At 44.6% G+C, this 16846-nt stretch overlaps 1 protein-coding gene across 4 annotated transcripts in view; it reads right to left on the bottom strand.

Moving 5' to 3' along the window:
- Positions 1-16846, bottom strand: part of UNC5C (unc-5 netrin receptor C) — a 425181-nt gene that overhangs the window by 163489 nt on the left and 244846 nt on the right. For all 4 annotated transcript variants that reach the window (XM_090037109.1, XM_090037110.1, XM_090037107.1 and 1 more), the window contains exon 2: positions 9728-9949. In XM_090037109.1, the coding sequence (XP_089893235.1) occupies positions 9728-9949 (222 nt within the window). The remainder of the gene's footprint in view (positions 1-9727; positions 9950-16846) is intronic.

The following is a 16846-nucleotide window of genomic DNA, read 5'->3' on the forward strand; positions in this document are numbered from 1 at the left end:
TGACAGGGGCCCACATGCTAGATTACACCAGCATGTAGGGTTGCTCTACCTCCAGATGCAGCAGGTGGATCATCCCCGACTAATCTGATTTCTTTTTATGACCAGGTCACAAAATGCTTAGACACAGGAGTAGAGGTGGATGTCGTAGACTTGGATTTTAGGAAGGACTTTGTTATGGTATCTCATCCCATTCTCATAAATAAATTAAGAAGCTATGACATAGATGTTTACATGGTCTGGTGGCTGGCAAATTGGTTTAGTGGTTGCACCCAGAGAGTGGTAGTAGATGGATTGATATCGAACTGGAAGGATGTGGGTAGTGGAGTCCTGCAGGGTTTGGGCCTTGGACCTGTACACTTCAATATCTTCATCAGTGACTTGGATGTGGGTGTGAAGTGTACTCTGTCCAAGTCTGCGGATGATACTAAATTGTGGGGTGAAGTGCACACTGCACAGGGTAGGGAACGATTGCAGGCAGAACTGGACAGGTTAGAAAAGTGGGCAGTACACAATAGGATGCAGTACAACAAGGACAAGTGCGGAGTGCTGCACCTAGGGTGCAAAAATATCCAGCACATTTACTGGCTGGGAAGTGACCCTCTCAGCAGCACAGAATCGGAAAGGGATCTTGGAGTCATAGAGGACTCCAAGATGAACATGAGTCATCAGTGTGACGAAATCATCAGCAAAGCTAACCGCACTTTATCATGCATCAGCAGATGCATGACAAATAGAACCAAGGAGGTGATACTTCCCCTCTATGCGGCATTGGTCAGACCGCAGTTGGAGTACTGTGTCCAGTTTTGGGTGCCGTACTTCAAGAAGGATGTTGATAGACTCAAGAGGGCCCAGAGGAGGGCCACTTGTATGGTTACAGCCCTATGAGGACAGCCTGAGGGACCTGGACCTCTTCAGTCTCCTCGACAGAAGGATGAGAGGTGATTTTGTGGCCACCTACAAATTTATTAGGGGGACACAGCAAAGGATCAGAGATGCTCTGTTCAACAGGGTGCCTCTTGGGGTAACAAGGAACAATAGTCACAAACTGACAGAGAGCAGATTTAGGCTAGACCTCAGGAAGAACTTCTTCCTGGTAAGGGTGGCCTCAATTTCAAACAAGCTTCCAAAGGAGGTGGTACTCTTCCCTACCTTGGGGGTCTGTAACAGGGAACCCTAGCCCTCTTACTAAGAGACAGGGTGGTCCCTTTAAATCCAGAACCTTCCAGTCATGGCTGGCTGGTCAAGTAGGGGTTAACGCTCAAGCCCTGTCAGCCAGTCAGGTGACAGGAAGAGGAAGGCCAGGATCCTACAAATGGTGAGTGGAGAAAGCCAGAGGGGCAGCAGAGAGGGCGCACAGTCACCGCCAGCATGGAGCTGATGCTGGAGCTGCGGAGCCCGGCGCAGCTGTTTGCAGCCTGCAAGGTGTTTGCTGCAGCTGCCAAAAGCCCAGGCTGGCTACAAACAGCTGCGCCAGGCTCTGGAGCCCAGTCACCAGCTCTGTGCCAGGAGCAGGGGAGAGACTGGGGCTGTGCAGCCTCAGATTCCTCCCACACTGCTGGCTCTGAGGCATGGGTGCACACACCGGTACAGAGCTGATGCCTGGGCTCCAGTGCCTGGCACAGCTGTTTGGAGCCTCCCGGCTGCAGCCGGCCCCAGCTCTGGGTAGCTGCTGCCAGCTGGGAGCCTGGGCTGCTCCCAGCAGGCAGCTGGGACTCCGCAAGCCCTGGCAGCAGCTACCCAGAGTCGTGGCTGGCTGTGGCATGCTGAGCAAAATGGCCTCGTGTGCCATGCTCAGCATGTGTGCCGGGGGTTGCCGACCCCTGCCTCAGACCCTCTAGCCTGCCTCATGCCTTTGTTCATTCAATCCTCTGCATACACATTTTCTGCTAATAAATACAGAGAGGAGGTAAGCAGATTTCTTATGGCCTCTTCTCCTTGAACAGGAGGACCCAGAAATTTTAGGCAAACAACAGTATTGGCTAAATTGACTAATACATCTATTTAATAATCTATTTAATAAGGTATCTTGTTTTTTTAGTTCTCTGGGGAAACCATTCAAAAACACATCAGATATGAAAGGGCAGAAATAGGTTCCCTGATTCTTCTGATTTTCTCATTCTTTGACTTACACTACTGCAAAGTCCTTTCTGATTCAGAAGTGCTCCTGTGTATGTCTTTCTGATCACAGGACAAGGCAGTGGAGGCATAACATGTATATATCTAGAACACTATCAGTATTGCAATAGGGCTATTTGGGAAATGTTTTTTGCTTAAGAACATATATACAAGGAAAGCCCTTTTCCACAACCATTTTCAGAGGCCTGGTAATTTGAAAAATGTGCACAAATTGCACTTATAATTATTGATGCTCTTAAGCTTCCTGCTCTGTGTCAATGAAATTCTCTTGGCTGAAAAAGCATTAGTCTTGCAGTTTTGTTTCCTTTCTTTGCTGTTATCTTTTATGATAGTCACTCATAAAATCAAATATGTTCCCTTATAAGTACTTTCATCTTCTCTCTTTAAAAAAAAATATTGCCAATCCTCACATTCTTTATATATATTTTTCCTGCGTTAATGTCAAAATACTTTAGTAAGAACATAAAAAGGACCACATTCTGGCTTGCCATTCTATTTGTGCAGGAAATGAGGCAGCCAGAGGTGCTGTGCCTTGAAGAGTAACAAAGCCCCCATTTAGACTTCCTTAAGAAAACACTTACAGTTGTTTTTTTTAATAAAGAAAATTCCAAAGAGTTTGAAGATCAAAAACAGAGTTTAATAATCTTCCAGATAGATGCTTCTGCCTTCTAATTTTGACTCTAAGCTTTTTCGTAAGGTTCTCTTTTCACGTCAACTTAGTTTAATAAAAGGTTAGACTGGACCACTTAGTCACCTTTTACTATTTGCAGCTCCTTTAAATAGTGGTCAATAACTCCCATGGAATTTGCTTTCACATAATCTGAGGCCTAAAACAATGCTTTATATACTCTTTAAATATTCTACTGTGCAAAGCACAAAGATAGAACACCCTAATTCATAACCATAACTTCCATGTTAAGCTGAAGAGAGATACTTTTTCCCCTTCTTATAAAATTAGTCCCGCTAAACATTAATATTTCTTTCCAACAAGCATCTTAATGGGAGCAGGACTGCATCCTTATGGGCGATCCAGGCGAGCATGCACATGCCTCTTGCAGCGTCTCAAACCCCTTTGGGACGCTGCAAGAGGCATGTGCGGAAACAAAAAGACATTCCCCATGCTGCAAATTTGCCCCGCCCAGCCCCAGCCCCAGCCCCAGCCACCATTCATTTTCCTAACTCCCCTATTTGTTCACCCCCAATTAACTTCCCCGGCTCCCTGTTCATTCCCCTCACCCCCGTTCATTCTCTCCACCCCCTGTTCATTCCTCCAGCTCCCCACTTGCTCTCCCAACCCCACCATACTCACTGGCAGTAGCAGTAGTGATTGCTTCATGGCACACCCCCCATGTGGGGGGTAGCGGGGCTCGTCCCAAGCTACCTGGCACCCCTGCTAACACGTTGCACAGGTCGCTCAGCAGGACACCACACTGTCTCAGAGCTCCAGCTGGTCAGGCTGAGTGGTGCTGAGCCCCAGGTGACAGTCTCAGCACCCCCGAGCTTCTAGACAGAGGGCTGTGCCATGAGGCCCCGAGTGGCCCCCACCACTGTTGCTGGTAAGCTGCGTGCAGTGTGGGAGGCTGGAACCAGGTAGGGAAGTGATTAGGAGCCTGGAGTCCACTGGGGAATCACCAAATTATCTTCAGCCTCCTGACTGCGCTCCTACTCATCTCCAGCCTCCTGCTCACTCTTCTGCTTGTCTTCAGCCTCCAGAGGACTGGAGGCACAGAAGAAGAATGAGCAGTGGGCTGAAGATGAGTAGGGGGATGGAGACAAGCCCCTGGAGATTACCTGGAGAAGTTCCCCGAGCCTGGAGATGAGCAGGAGGCTGGAGACAGCAGGGGAATGTCTCTAGCTTATCTCTAGGGGCTTGTCTCCAGCCTCCTGCTCACTCCCCTGCTCATCTCCAGACTCCTTCTCATTCTCTTGCTCATCTCCAGCCTTCCAAGGCAAGGGAATAAGCAGGGGACTGGAGATGAGAAGGAAAATGAGCAGGGGGCTGGAGATGAGCAGGAGGCTGGAGACAAGCCCCTGGAGATGAGCTTGAGACCCCTGCTGTCTCCAGCCCCCTACTCATTCTCCTGCTCATTTCTAGCCTCTGGAGACGGGAGAAGAGCAGGGAAATGAGCAGGGGGCTGTAGACCAGTGGGAGGGCTGGGGGGGAGCTGTAGCCTCTGGGGGTCCAGGACCCTGAAGGCAGGGTAGTCTGTGTGCTGTGTTGGGGGGCTCTGCCCTGTGGGGGGCAGGGGACCCACCCCTCCTAAGCAGCCTCCACACCCACAGTCCCTCCCCACACCTACCCACACACTGACTCGCATCACCCCACATCCCTCTACACGCACCCACTTGCCCCCACCTTACTTTCCACCCCCTCCTGCAAACCCCACATCCCCCCATCACACACCTACCATGTGATAAGGAAACCAAAAGCAAACATTAAAATATATAGATATTCAAGATTTATTTATTGTGATGCTAGACAGACTGGTAGGCTTCCAAATTACTTTAACATTGTAAATATAGCAATAAAACATTGCCCATCTGATCCCTCTCTCTCTCTTTTGTTCTAATTGTGGAAGAATGTGGATTTTAGTGTATTTTAAAAAGTGAATTTGGGATGCTGCTTAAGCAGTTTAGCTAACACAAGGGGTAGTGTCCCCAGATACTAATTACCTAGGCCCTAGAAGCTCCTGAGGACTAATAGCCCTGAGCTGCTGGCCAGGGCAGGTTTTTATACTGCTGGGGCCAGCACAGATGCCCCCCTGGCTGCAGATCTGGGAGGAGCCAGGCAGGGTTATTTTGCCCCAAGTGCCATTATTTGCTCCACAACAAAGTGCATGCCTGGGCACTTGCACTGAGGCAAAAAGCCCCAGCTCTAATTTGCACTGCTTCTATTTGAGCTGCTACAAGCACATGTGCTTGCATGTGTGCACACACCCTTATTCTCTATCTTGTATCACAACTGACATACCGCCTGTGTAGTCTCAGTATTTATCAATGGTGGAAACACATTTACCTTATTAGAGAGAGAGACAACTGTTTCTGCACAAGTTGTTTGCACTCTGTGCTTCCAAAAGTTCAGAGTTCATGGACACATAATCCTTGACAGCCCCAAATTTATTCCACCCTTTCACACTCCTTCACTTTACCTGGTACAATTACAAGATGAGTTACAGTACCAAATGCCCTTAGCATCAGATCTTTGTTTCATAGTTTTTCCCCTTCCCTGTAATCTCTATCACCTATGTTTTAGGAAAGAATGCTTGATCAGATTTTACTATTTTTCTTTCACATTTTATTACCTGTCTTGTTTTCCTTGTCCTTGCTTTGTTCATGAGTATGCACCGTTTATGAGTAGTTGCATACACAGTAGTGTCCCTGATCAGCTTTTTGGTGATGCTGACTACACAGTTGCTAGCCTGTTACTACTGCACAGTAGCATCGCATCTTGCTTCATGCCATGCAATGCTACTGCACAGCAGTAACAAGCTACTGCAGTAATAATAAGCTACTGCACAGTCAGCATCTTGTTTAGACATGGCTGATGTGAACATCCTCCTGTACCAAAAGTTACAGAATGTTTTCATTCAAGATATTTCAGAGCCTTGTTTTTCTGTCTGGTCATATTTGTTTTAATTAAAGTTTTGAGAGTGAAGGGGTCAGGCTATTTTTCACCATCTGGCACTTACTTGTAGCTGATATGATTGTCCTTGCTCAGGAATCAGGTTGACATGAGTCCCCACTGCTAATTATATAAGGGATTTTTTTATTAATACCTTGAATATTCTTACCAATTTGGGAGGGGGATTTTCATATCCATTTTCTTTTCTTCTGGGTTGTGTAACAGATCAACATGTACCTAGAACTTTTCAGATAACAGTGACTTCTTTGCCTGTTTAAGTAACCAGTTTCATATCTCATTTTAAATTCAAGTAGACAGTGATATCCTAAAGGGGGCATAACTCAAATAGTTAAAGCAGGGGTGTCAAAGATGCAGCCCACAGAGCTCTATCATCTGACCCCTGGTACTGCCTGAGGGTCTTGAAAGGACCCACATGCAGCATGTAGCACATGCTTGATGGCCTTGTGAGCCATATGCAATACCTGCTCCGGCTGCTCTGGGACCATACTGCATAAAACATGCACTCCAATACACATCTGCTCCACACCAGATCCAGCACGCATCCTGGAGTGACCAGACCAAGCCTTATGACTTCCATGTACAGCACAGTCCCAGACCTGCTGCTTTGGGGCATGAGCTGGATTTGCCATGGAGTGGACAGGAATTGGAGCAGGCACTGCACGCAGGACAGTCCTGGAGCAGCCAGAGAGGGCACAATGTTCAGTGTAGTCCTAGAGTGGCTGGGCCAGGACCATGCCGCATGCAGCACCTGCTCCAGCTGCTCTGGGGCCATGCTGCATGTGGTACCTGCTCTGGCCATTCCTTGACATGCACTGGATCCATCACTGAGTGGATGTGGGTGCCACATGCAGCACGGTTCCCAAGCAGTTAGTCCAGGACACACACTGCATGCGGCACCTGCTCCAATCACTCCAGAACATCCTCTGGATGTGGTATGCAGGTCTGGCTTGTGGTCCCTGTTTGCTCTGCAGACTGGCCCCATGGGGCCAGGTGAGTTTGACACCCCTGGATTAAAAGATATCCTCCATTTTTTTGTCATGACTTAGGAGACCAAGCTAGTACAAGCAGATGTTATTTCTACCTTTATATGCTGTGCCAACGCTAAATCTGGAGCCTTGAGTAATAGAGTCCTCAGAAAAATGTATTCTGACACCGCTAACTGGGGTGGTTTATTGAGTAAGCACAAATGAATGTGGTTACTCTTTTGTGCTCTTCCATACCATGCCTTGCAATCAAGGTAAGGAAATAATTTGTCACCAAGGTTTTATCTTCTGAGGTAGACGATTGATGGCTGTTTTCCTCAAGGCTACATTGAGATAGCAAATCCAGGTTTTCTAGTATATTTATGTGGAATGGCCTTCCTCCTTCGCAAGTGAAAAATGAATAAGAGCAGAAATTAACTGAAAAAAGAATTAGGCCCATAATTTTAAATGGTGATTTTTGGCTGTGAGTAGTAGCCAGTTTAGGCATCAATCAGCTCCTGAACAGTAATGCTGAGAGAAGAATGAATGCATGGGTAACCAATCCCCTGCCACAGGCAAGGGGAAGTTTATTCTGGTGAGGTGCTACTCTTTTATAATAATGATGAAAATAGGAGGTGTGCTAACAGAATAATTTCCCTCACCCGTCTTCTTTCTATTACAGACACTTTCAAACATGCCGGAAAATCCTATCACTGGCATTTAAACAGATCCGAGGTTTCCTTCAGATTCTTCTTTCTGTAGTCATTCTTCTCCACACCCCCCCATGAGTCTTTCCCTCAAGCTGAGAGCACCACAGTACTGTTAAAAGCGTATGCTTTTGATCTCTGTGCAAATAAATGAGCTGAAACAAATAAAACTCAGTTCACAAGAGACTTCCAAGACATCTGGTGGAGTTATTTTTCTGAGTAATTAGACCAAGTGGTGGTGCAATTCCCAAATGAAAACTACCTTCTTGCTTGATATCCAGTTATTTTTCATAGCCGTCAAGATGGCAATAAGTCCCACTTCTCTCCCCTGCACGTGACTCAAACTCTATTGATTACCAGTCTTTCTAAACTGGAACAATCAGACCTTCAAGATAGGCTTGTTTGCAGCTCAAGTCTCTTTATTTTCCTTACACTTTGAGGGCCCTATTCATCTTCTGTGGAAGTTAGCACATTCTGGCATTGATTAGAGTAAGACTTGGCTCTTATCCTCTTTCTTTTTCTTCCTAGTAACTTACTGTAGGTCTCCTCAATATGACCTCTATGAAGCAGGCAGCAGAGTATAAAGGAATAGGAGTCAGTTGCTTGCTCTGAAGTCAATACAGTGTTCCTGATTGAAGGAATATTATATCGAGGACTAAAAACTATCCAAAAGCTCATCAGAACTTAGCACTGATAATTTGTTCCCACAGCATTATTACTATGATTACATTGAAAGTAGCTTGGAATACATGGCAGGAAAGAACCAAGTAGGAAACAGATGTGGATGAAAGCAGGATTTCACAGGAAATTTTTCTCTTTTAAAACTATTTTGCTTCAAATTGACATTCTTGTCAGTTTCATCACAAATGCCATTGAATGTCAAATTCTACTGAGCAGCAGCAGGGGACTGTCCGCATCCCTGGCCTGGGAAACACTGATTAAGAATCCAACCTTGCCTTAGATTCAGTGAAAATTCATTAGACCTGAGATGTCTTAAGCAAAACATAGGCACAGACAGAAGTTACATTTGTTGCATGATCGGTCCCCTTAAAGCATTCTATAGCTGTGCCATGACACATGTACATGGCTGCAGAGTGCTTTAAAAGCAGCCAATCACGCAAGAAATTAACTCTGTTTAAATGAGGGATCAGATGAAAGTGCTCCATTTTGGAGTGCCTTAGGGCAGTGTTTCTCAACCTGTAGGTCACAACTCAAAAGTGGGTTGCAAGTATATTTCTAAGAGTTGTGAGCCTGTGCCACAGAAACACATGAAAGCATGGGCTTCCCCTTGCAGACTGGAAGCAGTCCAGCCTGTAAGGGGAAACCCACATTTCTGCAGTGTTCCAGCCTGCAAGCGGCTGCTGGGAGTTTGGCCAGCACACAGCCAGGCAGGGCTGTGGGAGCAGCCCCAGCAGCCGGATGAAGGTAAGTGTATGAGGAGCAGAGGTGTTAGAGGGTCAGGGCTTGGAGACTGTGGGAGTGGGGGAGGATGCATGAGTCATGCATATGTGGTGGCGGGGAGAGGGAAGGCAAGTGCCTGCTAGCATTGGGGAAAAAGTGGTCGGGCACCTAGGCTGCAGCAGGGCAGGGGGCAGCAGGACTGTGGGTCGTGCACCAGCACGGCCGGGGGTGTGGTTTGGGACAAGCCACTTATCTTGGCAAATGGGCCCCAGTAGGAAGAATGTTGAGAACCACTGTCCTAGGGAATTTCTGTTCCCTGGGATTAATTGGTCATGCAATCAGTGCTGTCTGCAGGAAAGGACAGGGGAGAGACGAAGAGGACCAAGCTGAAGGCTAGGGTTTTCCCAGCTTGAGCTAGGTGGGGGGTGGAGAAGGCGGGGACTGGAGCCTCTTACCCTCTAGCTCAGGTGAGGCAAACCACAGCCTACAGCTTGCTCCGCTCCTCTCCCCTCCCCAACCCCACCTTCGTGCAGACACCAGGGCTGGGTGGGGTGGGGTGGGGCTGGGTTCCTTGGATGCAGCCAGGCTCTATCTTCCTCCCCACAACTCCCCCCTCAACCCAACAGGTGACTGTGTGCTGGGTTGGGGGTGGGGAGGGAGGTGTGCTCTAATTCATGGCTAGATAGACCCCAGCATCTTTTCCTGCCCATGGCAGGGGGTCGGAATTGATGATCTGCTCAGGTCCCCTCCAACCCTACCAACCAACTACAATGCAATACGTAAAGCACCATTAGTTAGAGCAGGGGCCTGCACATCTGTCAGAGCCTATATTGGCAAAAGAGAAAACAGCAGCTGCAACAAAAACAACAAAATCTCACCAGAAGTTTCATCTACTCTCTCATCCACCACATGGTCCTTCTGATGAACCCATTCACTGTTGCACTTGAAATAGATCTGGGTGGCAGGGCTGGCCTTGCAATACAGATTCACAGGCTTGTTCTTTACAATGTAGGCTTCTTCAGGTTCAATAAGAAAATGGGGTAAAGGCTCTGGAGGATCAGATGGAAAGGTTTCTGGAAGTTCATGGAAAAAATCATCATCTGTAACACAGAAACATAAGGGGGAAAGAAAAAGGTCAGCAAATTACAGCAACTGAAATTCTGGTTGTCAGAGACTGGGTGTTTCTACAAAGCTCAAGAAAGAAGGTGAGTTTTTTTCAAATGAAAAGTTACAACAGAAACATCATTGGTTTGGAGCTTAAATACGTAGTTGTTTTCGATTTAGAAGGTGTTTCAAGCCTTAAACAAGTATTTATACTTACTCATGTGCAAGGTATAAGTTTATAAATGCTTTCTTATCAGTGGCAAGCATAATGATAAAAAACAATATTAATGCATGGAGGTGTCACTTTTTGAATCTCAGTATAAAATTATGTTACATTTGAGACTTCAAGGTTAAAATTTTCAAAAGACAAACTGCAAGATCTTTCCTATACAGTTTTGCAGCTAAATCAAGTTTATGCACATAGCTTAAAAAGCTACTTGGTGGATATAGAGCCTTTTATCTCTCAGTCATCAGTTTGAGACTGACTCAGATTAATTAAGTCTCCTGTCCACACCTCTTCCATTCAGCTTTTCATTTCTCTGGGAACTTTAACAAGGATGCCAATACTCTCTCATATCCAAAAGCAGACATACACATGGTGCTCAAAAAGTAAGTGAATTGATACCACAAATGCATTTCACAGATCACACAATACCTATGAAATGTCAAACACTTCTGGTGAATACTTTTATGGATTAAGAAAAGAGGTTTAGTTTTCTCCAGTCCTGTCAAGACTTTTTACCAGGCCTAAATTCACTAAAACATCTCTATTAAAACAAAACATAAAATAAAACAGGAAAAAACAGTCCAATTAACTGGTAGCTTCCTCCATAAAGCCCCTTTTGATGGGCTTCATTCCTCTTCCCCTCTTACAGTAGAAATTAAGACTGGAAAATGCCAGTTCCCAGGAGAACAGTCTTCTTCCCATCAACTGTGACTACTCCTGTCCACATGCAGGACTATTCAAGATGCTCACAGTGACAAAGGAATGAGGGAGCAGTAACTATTGACAAATTCATCAGCAAGAAGCTGACAGTCCTGAAGGCCTTATTCAACCTCCTCTTTTCTGCCTCTGAAGCAGTTATCATTATACACCGTGACGGACGTTGGTGATGATCAATAAAGAACCATGGAATATCAAACTAAAAATACTGTGGAAGGCTAGCTATCTTCTCTTTGTCAGTCTTCATGAAGATTAAATGTCAGACAGCTCCCCACCTATACTCTAGGTATACCTATATTTTCTATGTCCAGAATTACAAAGGGTTTAAAAGCCTTGCCTTCTTGCCGCTGCTGCCACAGCAAGAGAAGAAAAAACAATGAAAGATGAAAGAAACTGGAGAAATGGATAATGTGGTACCTATCTACATAGCCATAGAGTTGCACTATACATTTTTATTAGGGATGAGAACACCTGTCAGAATGCAAGGTTCTGTGAACCTCTTGAACTTTTTATGAACATCACAAACATAGCATGAGTTTGCCAAACTTTTTTTCTTAATTCTAAATCCATTTTTTCCCTGTAACGTTTCAGTTTAAAAACAAAAATGTCTCTGATTCACCACTGCATTACTCCATTACTGTTAATGTAGTTGGACATACATAACAGTGGTATAATGCCCCAGTGTTTTTCTAGCAAAAGGAAAGGCTGATATTTAAAAACAAGGACAGAAGAACTCCATTCCCTTCCTGAACCAATCAGCAAAAACAAATATTCTGGACACAGTATGAAAACCAGATTTAGTTTTCATTAGACTTTTTTTTCATCTTTCATCTTCCATTTTTCTTGGTTCTTCTGTATTTGTTTTCACTGTAATCACCTTGTACTTAATTTTTAATGCTCTTTCCATCTTCCACATTAGATTTTCTTCTGTTTCCCTTTTTCCCCAAGGTGCGATGTGAAACTTTGAGTCAAAGTTTGGAATTCACAGTGACCAAGTGTATTTAAGCCAAGAGTAATTTGTCTACCCCTAATATTCATCTACCCATAATACACAAGCCCTGTCTCCACATATATATACGTAGAACAGAGACATTAGAGATGAATCATTTCCCCAGAATTGCCATAGGATGTATCTTTTTCTTCTGGTCATTTAATTGTAAATCAGCAAGCAGACAGATGGAAACTAACAACACACACATGTTTCATAATTAAACAAGTATTGCTTCACTAATTTCTGGTGACTGGAAGAACAAATGTATTTATTTTCACTGATGCATCTCAGAACATTATTGAAAACAACGTTTATACTGTTTGAACAATTTGCTAAATCTTATCAAAGATATAACTCCAAAAGACAGGGGAGTCAGAAAACTTGGGTGGAAGAAAAAATATTTCCTTCATTATTGCCTAAAGTCTGATTGATCAGTCTCAAGAACATGTTTTGGATTCTCTACTGAGTGTAAACAATTATAATGTATGAGTATTATTTTTATTTTCAAGCGCATTTTGTAATACAGTTTTTGTTTTTTTTTTTTTTTTTACAAGCACAGCCTCTATCTTTGATCCTTTGAAAATGGGGAAGGGCTTGCTATGCACACCCATTTAGAAGCCTTACATGCTGCAGTTTTCTTATTTAGCCATATTAAATGATAGAATTCCTTTCTACTGTTATATGTTAAAGAAAGGTGCATCAAATCCAATTTTATTTTCTCATTATGCTTCCTGCATTTTATACATAAGCAGATAAAGGATTCCTATAGCAGCTCCAGTATATACTAAGATTCTGGCTTTTTCTAAAATATCTGTATCTTTAGGGAAAAAAAGAAAAGACAGATATGAGCTGGCTTTCTATATAAGAGCATCTTTATTCACTTCCTGGTCTCAATGTTTTGTTATTATCATCATCATTGAGTAAGTTAATATTCTAGGGAACAAAAACTTAAGAGGAACATCTACAATACAAGCATGATTGGATTCTCCTATATTTGACGAAGGTAAATAATGATATTGCAAAGCCAGCCTCATCTCCATCAACATTCAGGTCTCTAATCCATGCATCTGCTACACACTGCTAAAAAGTAATAGGTAGCCTTATCAGGCTGTCTGAATCAGAGCTGGAATTCAGTTAATGCTTCCTGGGTTCCAACAGTGATTAGATCTGGTGCTGCATGAAAACAAACCATTGTTCCGCTCTTTCCCAGACAGACAAATTAAGACAAGCCCTACATAGATACATGGGAAAAACTACTCAGGTTACAATATGGCAGTCCATAACACAGTTAAAGCACAGTCTGGTCTTGCAGGATATTGTGGACCAAATTTCCAAGATACTGCAGAATCATGCCACAGCTCCCCTAAAATCCTAGAGATTTGGCAGCTCTGTTCCCTGAACAGCAATGGTGTAAAGAGCAGGACTGGCTGTTGTGTTATTGGTGGTGGCAAAGAGCAAAATGCCAGCTGAAATGGTGCTATTTTTGTGTACTCTTCAGCCCCAAAGGTGGTGCCAAAGGCTGCCGCTTTTGTTGCTTCCCCTCAGCTATGCTACTGTTTTGACACCACTTTATGTTGGGATCTGATGCAAACTTGGAAAAGTAATTATCTGGTTCACAAAATCTGTAAGTTTGAGCCACCACAAGTTGACACTTAAGAGTAGCTCTACTCACTCTCCAAGCTATGGCTGGCAGTTGTAGTGGGCTCCTAGCAAGTAAACAGACATTCACTTTTGATTCTAGAAATGCAGCCACGTGCCTGCAGTGGAACAGACCAGAAGCTGGAGGATGCTAAAGCATGTTTCCCTGCTCAGCTACAGTAGATAGCTTGAGCCAAGGTTAGCCTGCCCACTCTGCAAGGGGAGGTTTGGAGTGGAGGTGCAAAGCATCCTGGGATGCTCAGGGACTGTGAGTTCATTTTAATCTGGAGAGGATCTGGGACAGGTCAATGGATTTAACCTAAATAAGTTAATTCTGATACTACATCCATCCAGGTTTATCTTAAAGTGGTTTCAATCTTTTTGAAAGTGGTTTATGTGCACTGAACTTCTGTTGTGTCACAGATTTGAACCAGTTTCTGATCACTCATACTGGTTTCTGTGTAATTTTTGTTCCTAGCCTTAAGGTTAGGAAGGAGGAGAAAAGGAGCTCAAAGCAGGAGGAGAAAAACTCCTTTGAGGCAGATGCAATGTGGACCCAAATAAATAAAAGTCTGATGAGGCTGCATCTGTGGAAAAATAGGAATATTCAAAAAGAAAATTAAAACAAAAAATTTAAAATATGTATTTTGGTAAAAGTTTCATTTCCATTTTGAGTGTTTTTCATTCACTTATAAAAATAAAGATTCAAAGCAAAAAAGTTACCTCAAAGGAGGTAATTTTGGCAAAATAGACAATTTTCTGAAATATTTTCACACTGATGGAATTGTTTTTTTTAATTTGAATTTTTCTGAAAGAAAGTTGTTTCCAACACAGTTTTTATGAATAGGCCTAGTCAGAACACAGTTCACCCCTAAATCTACAATAAGACAAAACTGTTTTAATCATCTTGGAGACTACTTTGTCTCCAGGTCTTCCGATATGGTTGTTGTTATCATTTGAATATTCTATAAAACACTGTGTGCATCTCTGAGGGTGCACACAGACACTGGGGAGGTTAGATTACATTCAAAATAGCCAGTCAATCTAACTTACTTCACACCTTACATTAGTTAAGTTAATCTAAGTGCAAACTATACAGAAATTTAGGCCAGTTAGAATGGTCTAAAAATGGCTGACTCAATCTAAGTTAACCCTACCTATGAGATACACCTAACTTAGGTCAGGTCGGCCAATTTTTAGACTGATATAACTGTCCTGAACTTCTGCATAGTTCCCAGTGCAATCCCAGGGTGGGGAAACCCAACTGCTGGCCCCAGCTCCTAGGCTGTGCTTTTCTTACCCTCTCCCTGGCACACAGCTAATTTTAGCCCCTCACTACAAGATGGACCATCCTTCCCAACAACTGGCAATGCATTAGGGGTGTATGCGGGTGCATGTGCACTCCCTGAGATTAGTGGTGCAGCCCCTGAGAAAAGTGCTGCCAATGCCTATGGGCAGTTGCCACTCACCACCCTCCCCTCCCCACCACCACCGACACTGGCATGGCTACCTGCAGGAACTCCCTGTTCAGCCCACTCCTGCCATCACCACTGACATGGCTGCCTGTGGGAGCTCCTCCCTGGCCACCACTACACCCCCTACTACTGTTTGTGGGTGGTTGCCATGCTCCCCCAGCCTCTGGAAGAACGTGTCATTCATGCTCCCGACCGTGGACCAGCCAGCTCCCCCCCGCCCAGTCTGCCAACCTCCACCCATCCTATAAGCTACTCCTGGTGTGACATTTACTGGCTTTTGTGGGATAAGGGGGTTATTTGGCTGGGAGAGGGTGGCTAAAAATAGCCTCTGATCCCTTGGGGTAAGGAGACAGCCCCCCACCCCCCAGGTGAGCCTCAAAGACCCCACTGGCTGTGCCTGCCCCACAATCCTTCTCACAGACCCTGCCTGCTACCTTATCCCATGATTCTGCTCCCCACCCCCTCTCTAGCTTGCTTGCTGCCAAACCCACCCCTATCACCTGCTGGGAGGCTGCTTGTCCCCTGATTCCTCCCTTCCTGATTCACCTTAGACCAGGTAGCCTTAGATGAATTTAACATTCCCCTGACCTCCCTGAATGTCTGTACATACCCTGAAGGTATGAAGGGCTGTAAACTTTGCCTAGTGCTTTGACTTGAACCTTCCAAAAGTCCACCACTGACTTTTTGAAAACTTGTACCTCATGAAAATGCAAAGAAGAAGCAAGCTTTGTATAATCTCTTATTTTACTTCAATGCCAGGAAAATTAAACATTTGACAATAGTATATAAAAATATATCCCTTAAAAATGTATATTCTTGACTTTCCCTTATGGTCTCAGTCTCCCATGTAATCATAGAATAGAAAATGAGGGTTGGAAGAGACCTCAGAAGGTCATCCAATCCAACCCTCTGCTCAATGCAAGACCATCCCCAACTACAGCATCCCAGCCAAGGCTTAAGACCCTAGCTGGGTCTTAAAAACCCCCAAGGATGGAGATTCCACAACCTCTCTGGGTAACCTATTCCAGTGTTTTACTACCCTCCTAGGGAGAAAGTTCTTTGTAATATCCTAAACTTCCCTTGCTCCTATTTGAGACCATTGTTCTGTCATCTGCCACCATTGAGAACAGTCTAGCTCCATCCTGTTTTGTACCCCACTGTTAGGTAGTTTGAAGGCTGCTATTAAGTCTCTTCTCAGCTTTCTCTTCTCTATACTATGTAAACTCCAGTTTCCTCAGCCTCTCCTCAGAAGTCATGGGCCCCAGCCCTCTCACCATTTTCATTGCCCTCTGCTGGACTCTCTTCAATTTGTCTACATCCTTTTTGGAGTGGGGGGCCCAAACTCAGCACAGTACTCCAGATGTGGCTTCATCAGTGCTAAATAGAGGAGAATAATCACTTCCCTTGACCTGCTGGCAACACTCCTACCAATGCAACCCAGTATGCCGGTAGCCTTCTTGGCAGCAAGGGCACGCTGTTGGCTCATATTCAGCTTATTGTCCACTGTAACCCCCAGGTTCTTTTTTGCAGAGCTGCTGTCCAGCCAGTCAGCCCCCAGTCTGTACTGGTGTATGGGATTGTTTTGCCCTAAGTGCTGGACCTTTGCACTTGTTCTTATTGAAATTCATGACAGTTTTTTGGTCCAATCCTTCAACTTGTCTAGGTCTCTCTGTATCCTAACCCTACCCTCCAGCATATCTTTCACTTCCCCCAGCTGCAGACTTTTTGAGGCTACACTCTATGCCTTCTTCCATGTCGTTGATGAAGATATAGAACAAAACCTGCCCCAGGAACAACCATGGGGTACTCCATTTGATACCAGCTGCCAACTAGTAATGTGTCCCAC

Source organism: Crocodylus siamensis, chromosome 2 (assembly GCF_052110815.1).
Source record: "Crocodylus siamensis isolate JL-2025a chromosome 2, ASM5211081v1, whole genome shotgun sequence".
Taxonomy (NCBI): domain Eukaryota; kingdom Metazoa; phylum Chordata; order Crocodylia; family Crocodylidae; genus Crocodylus; species Crocodylus siamensis.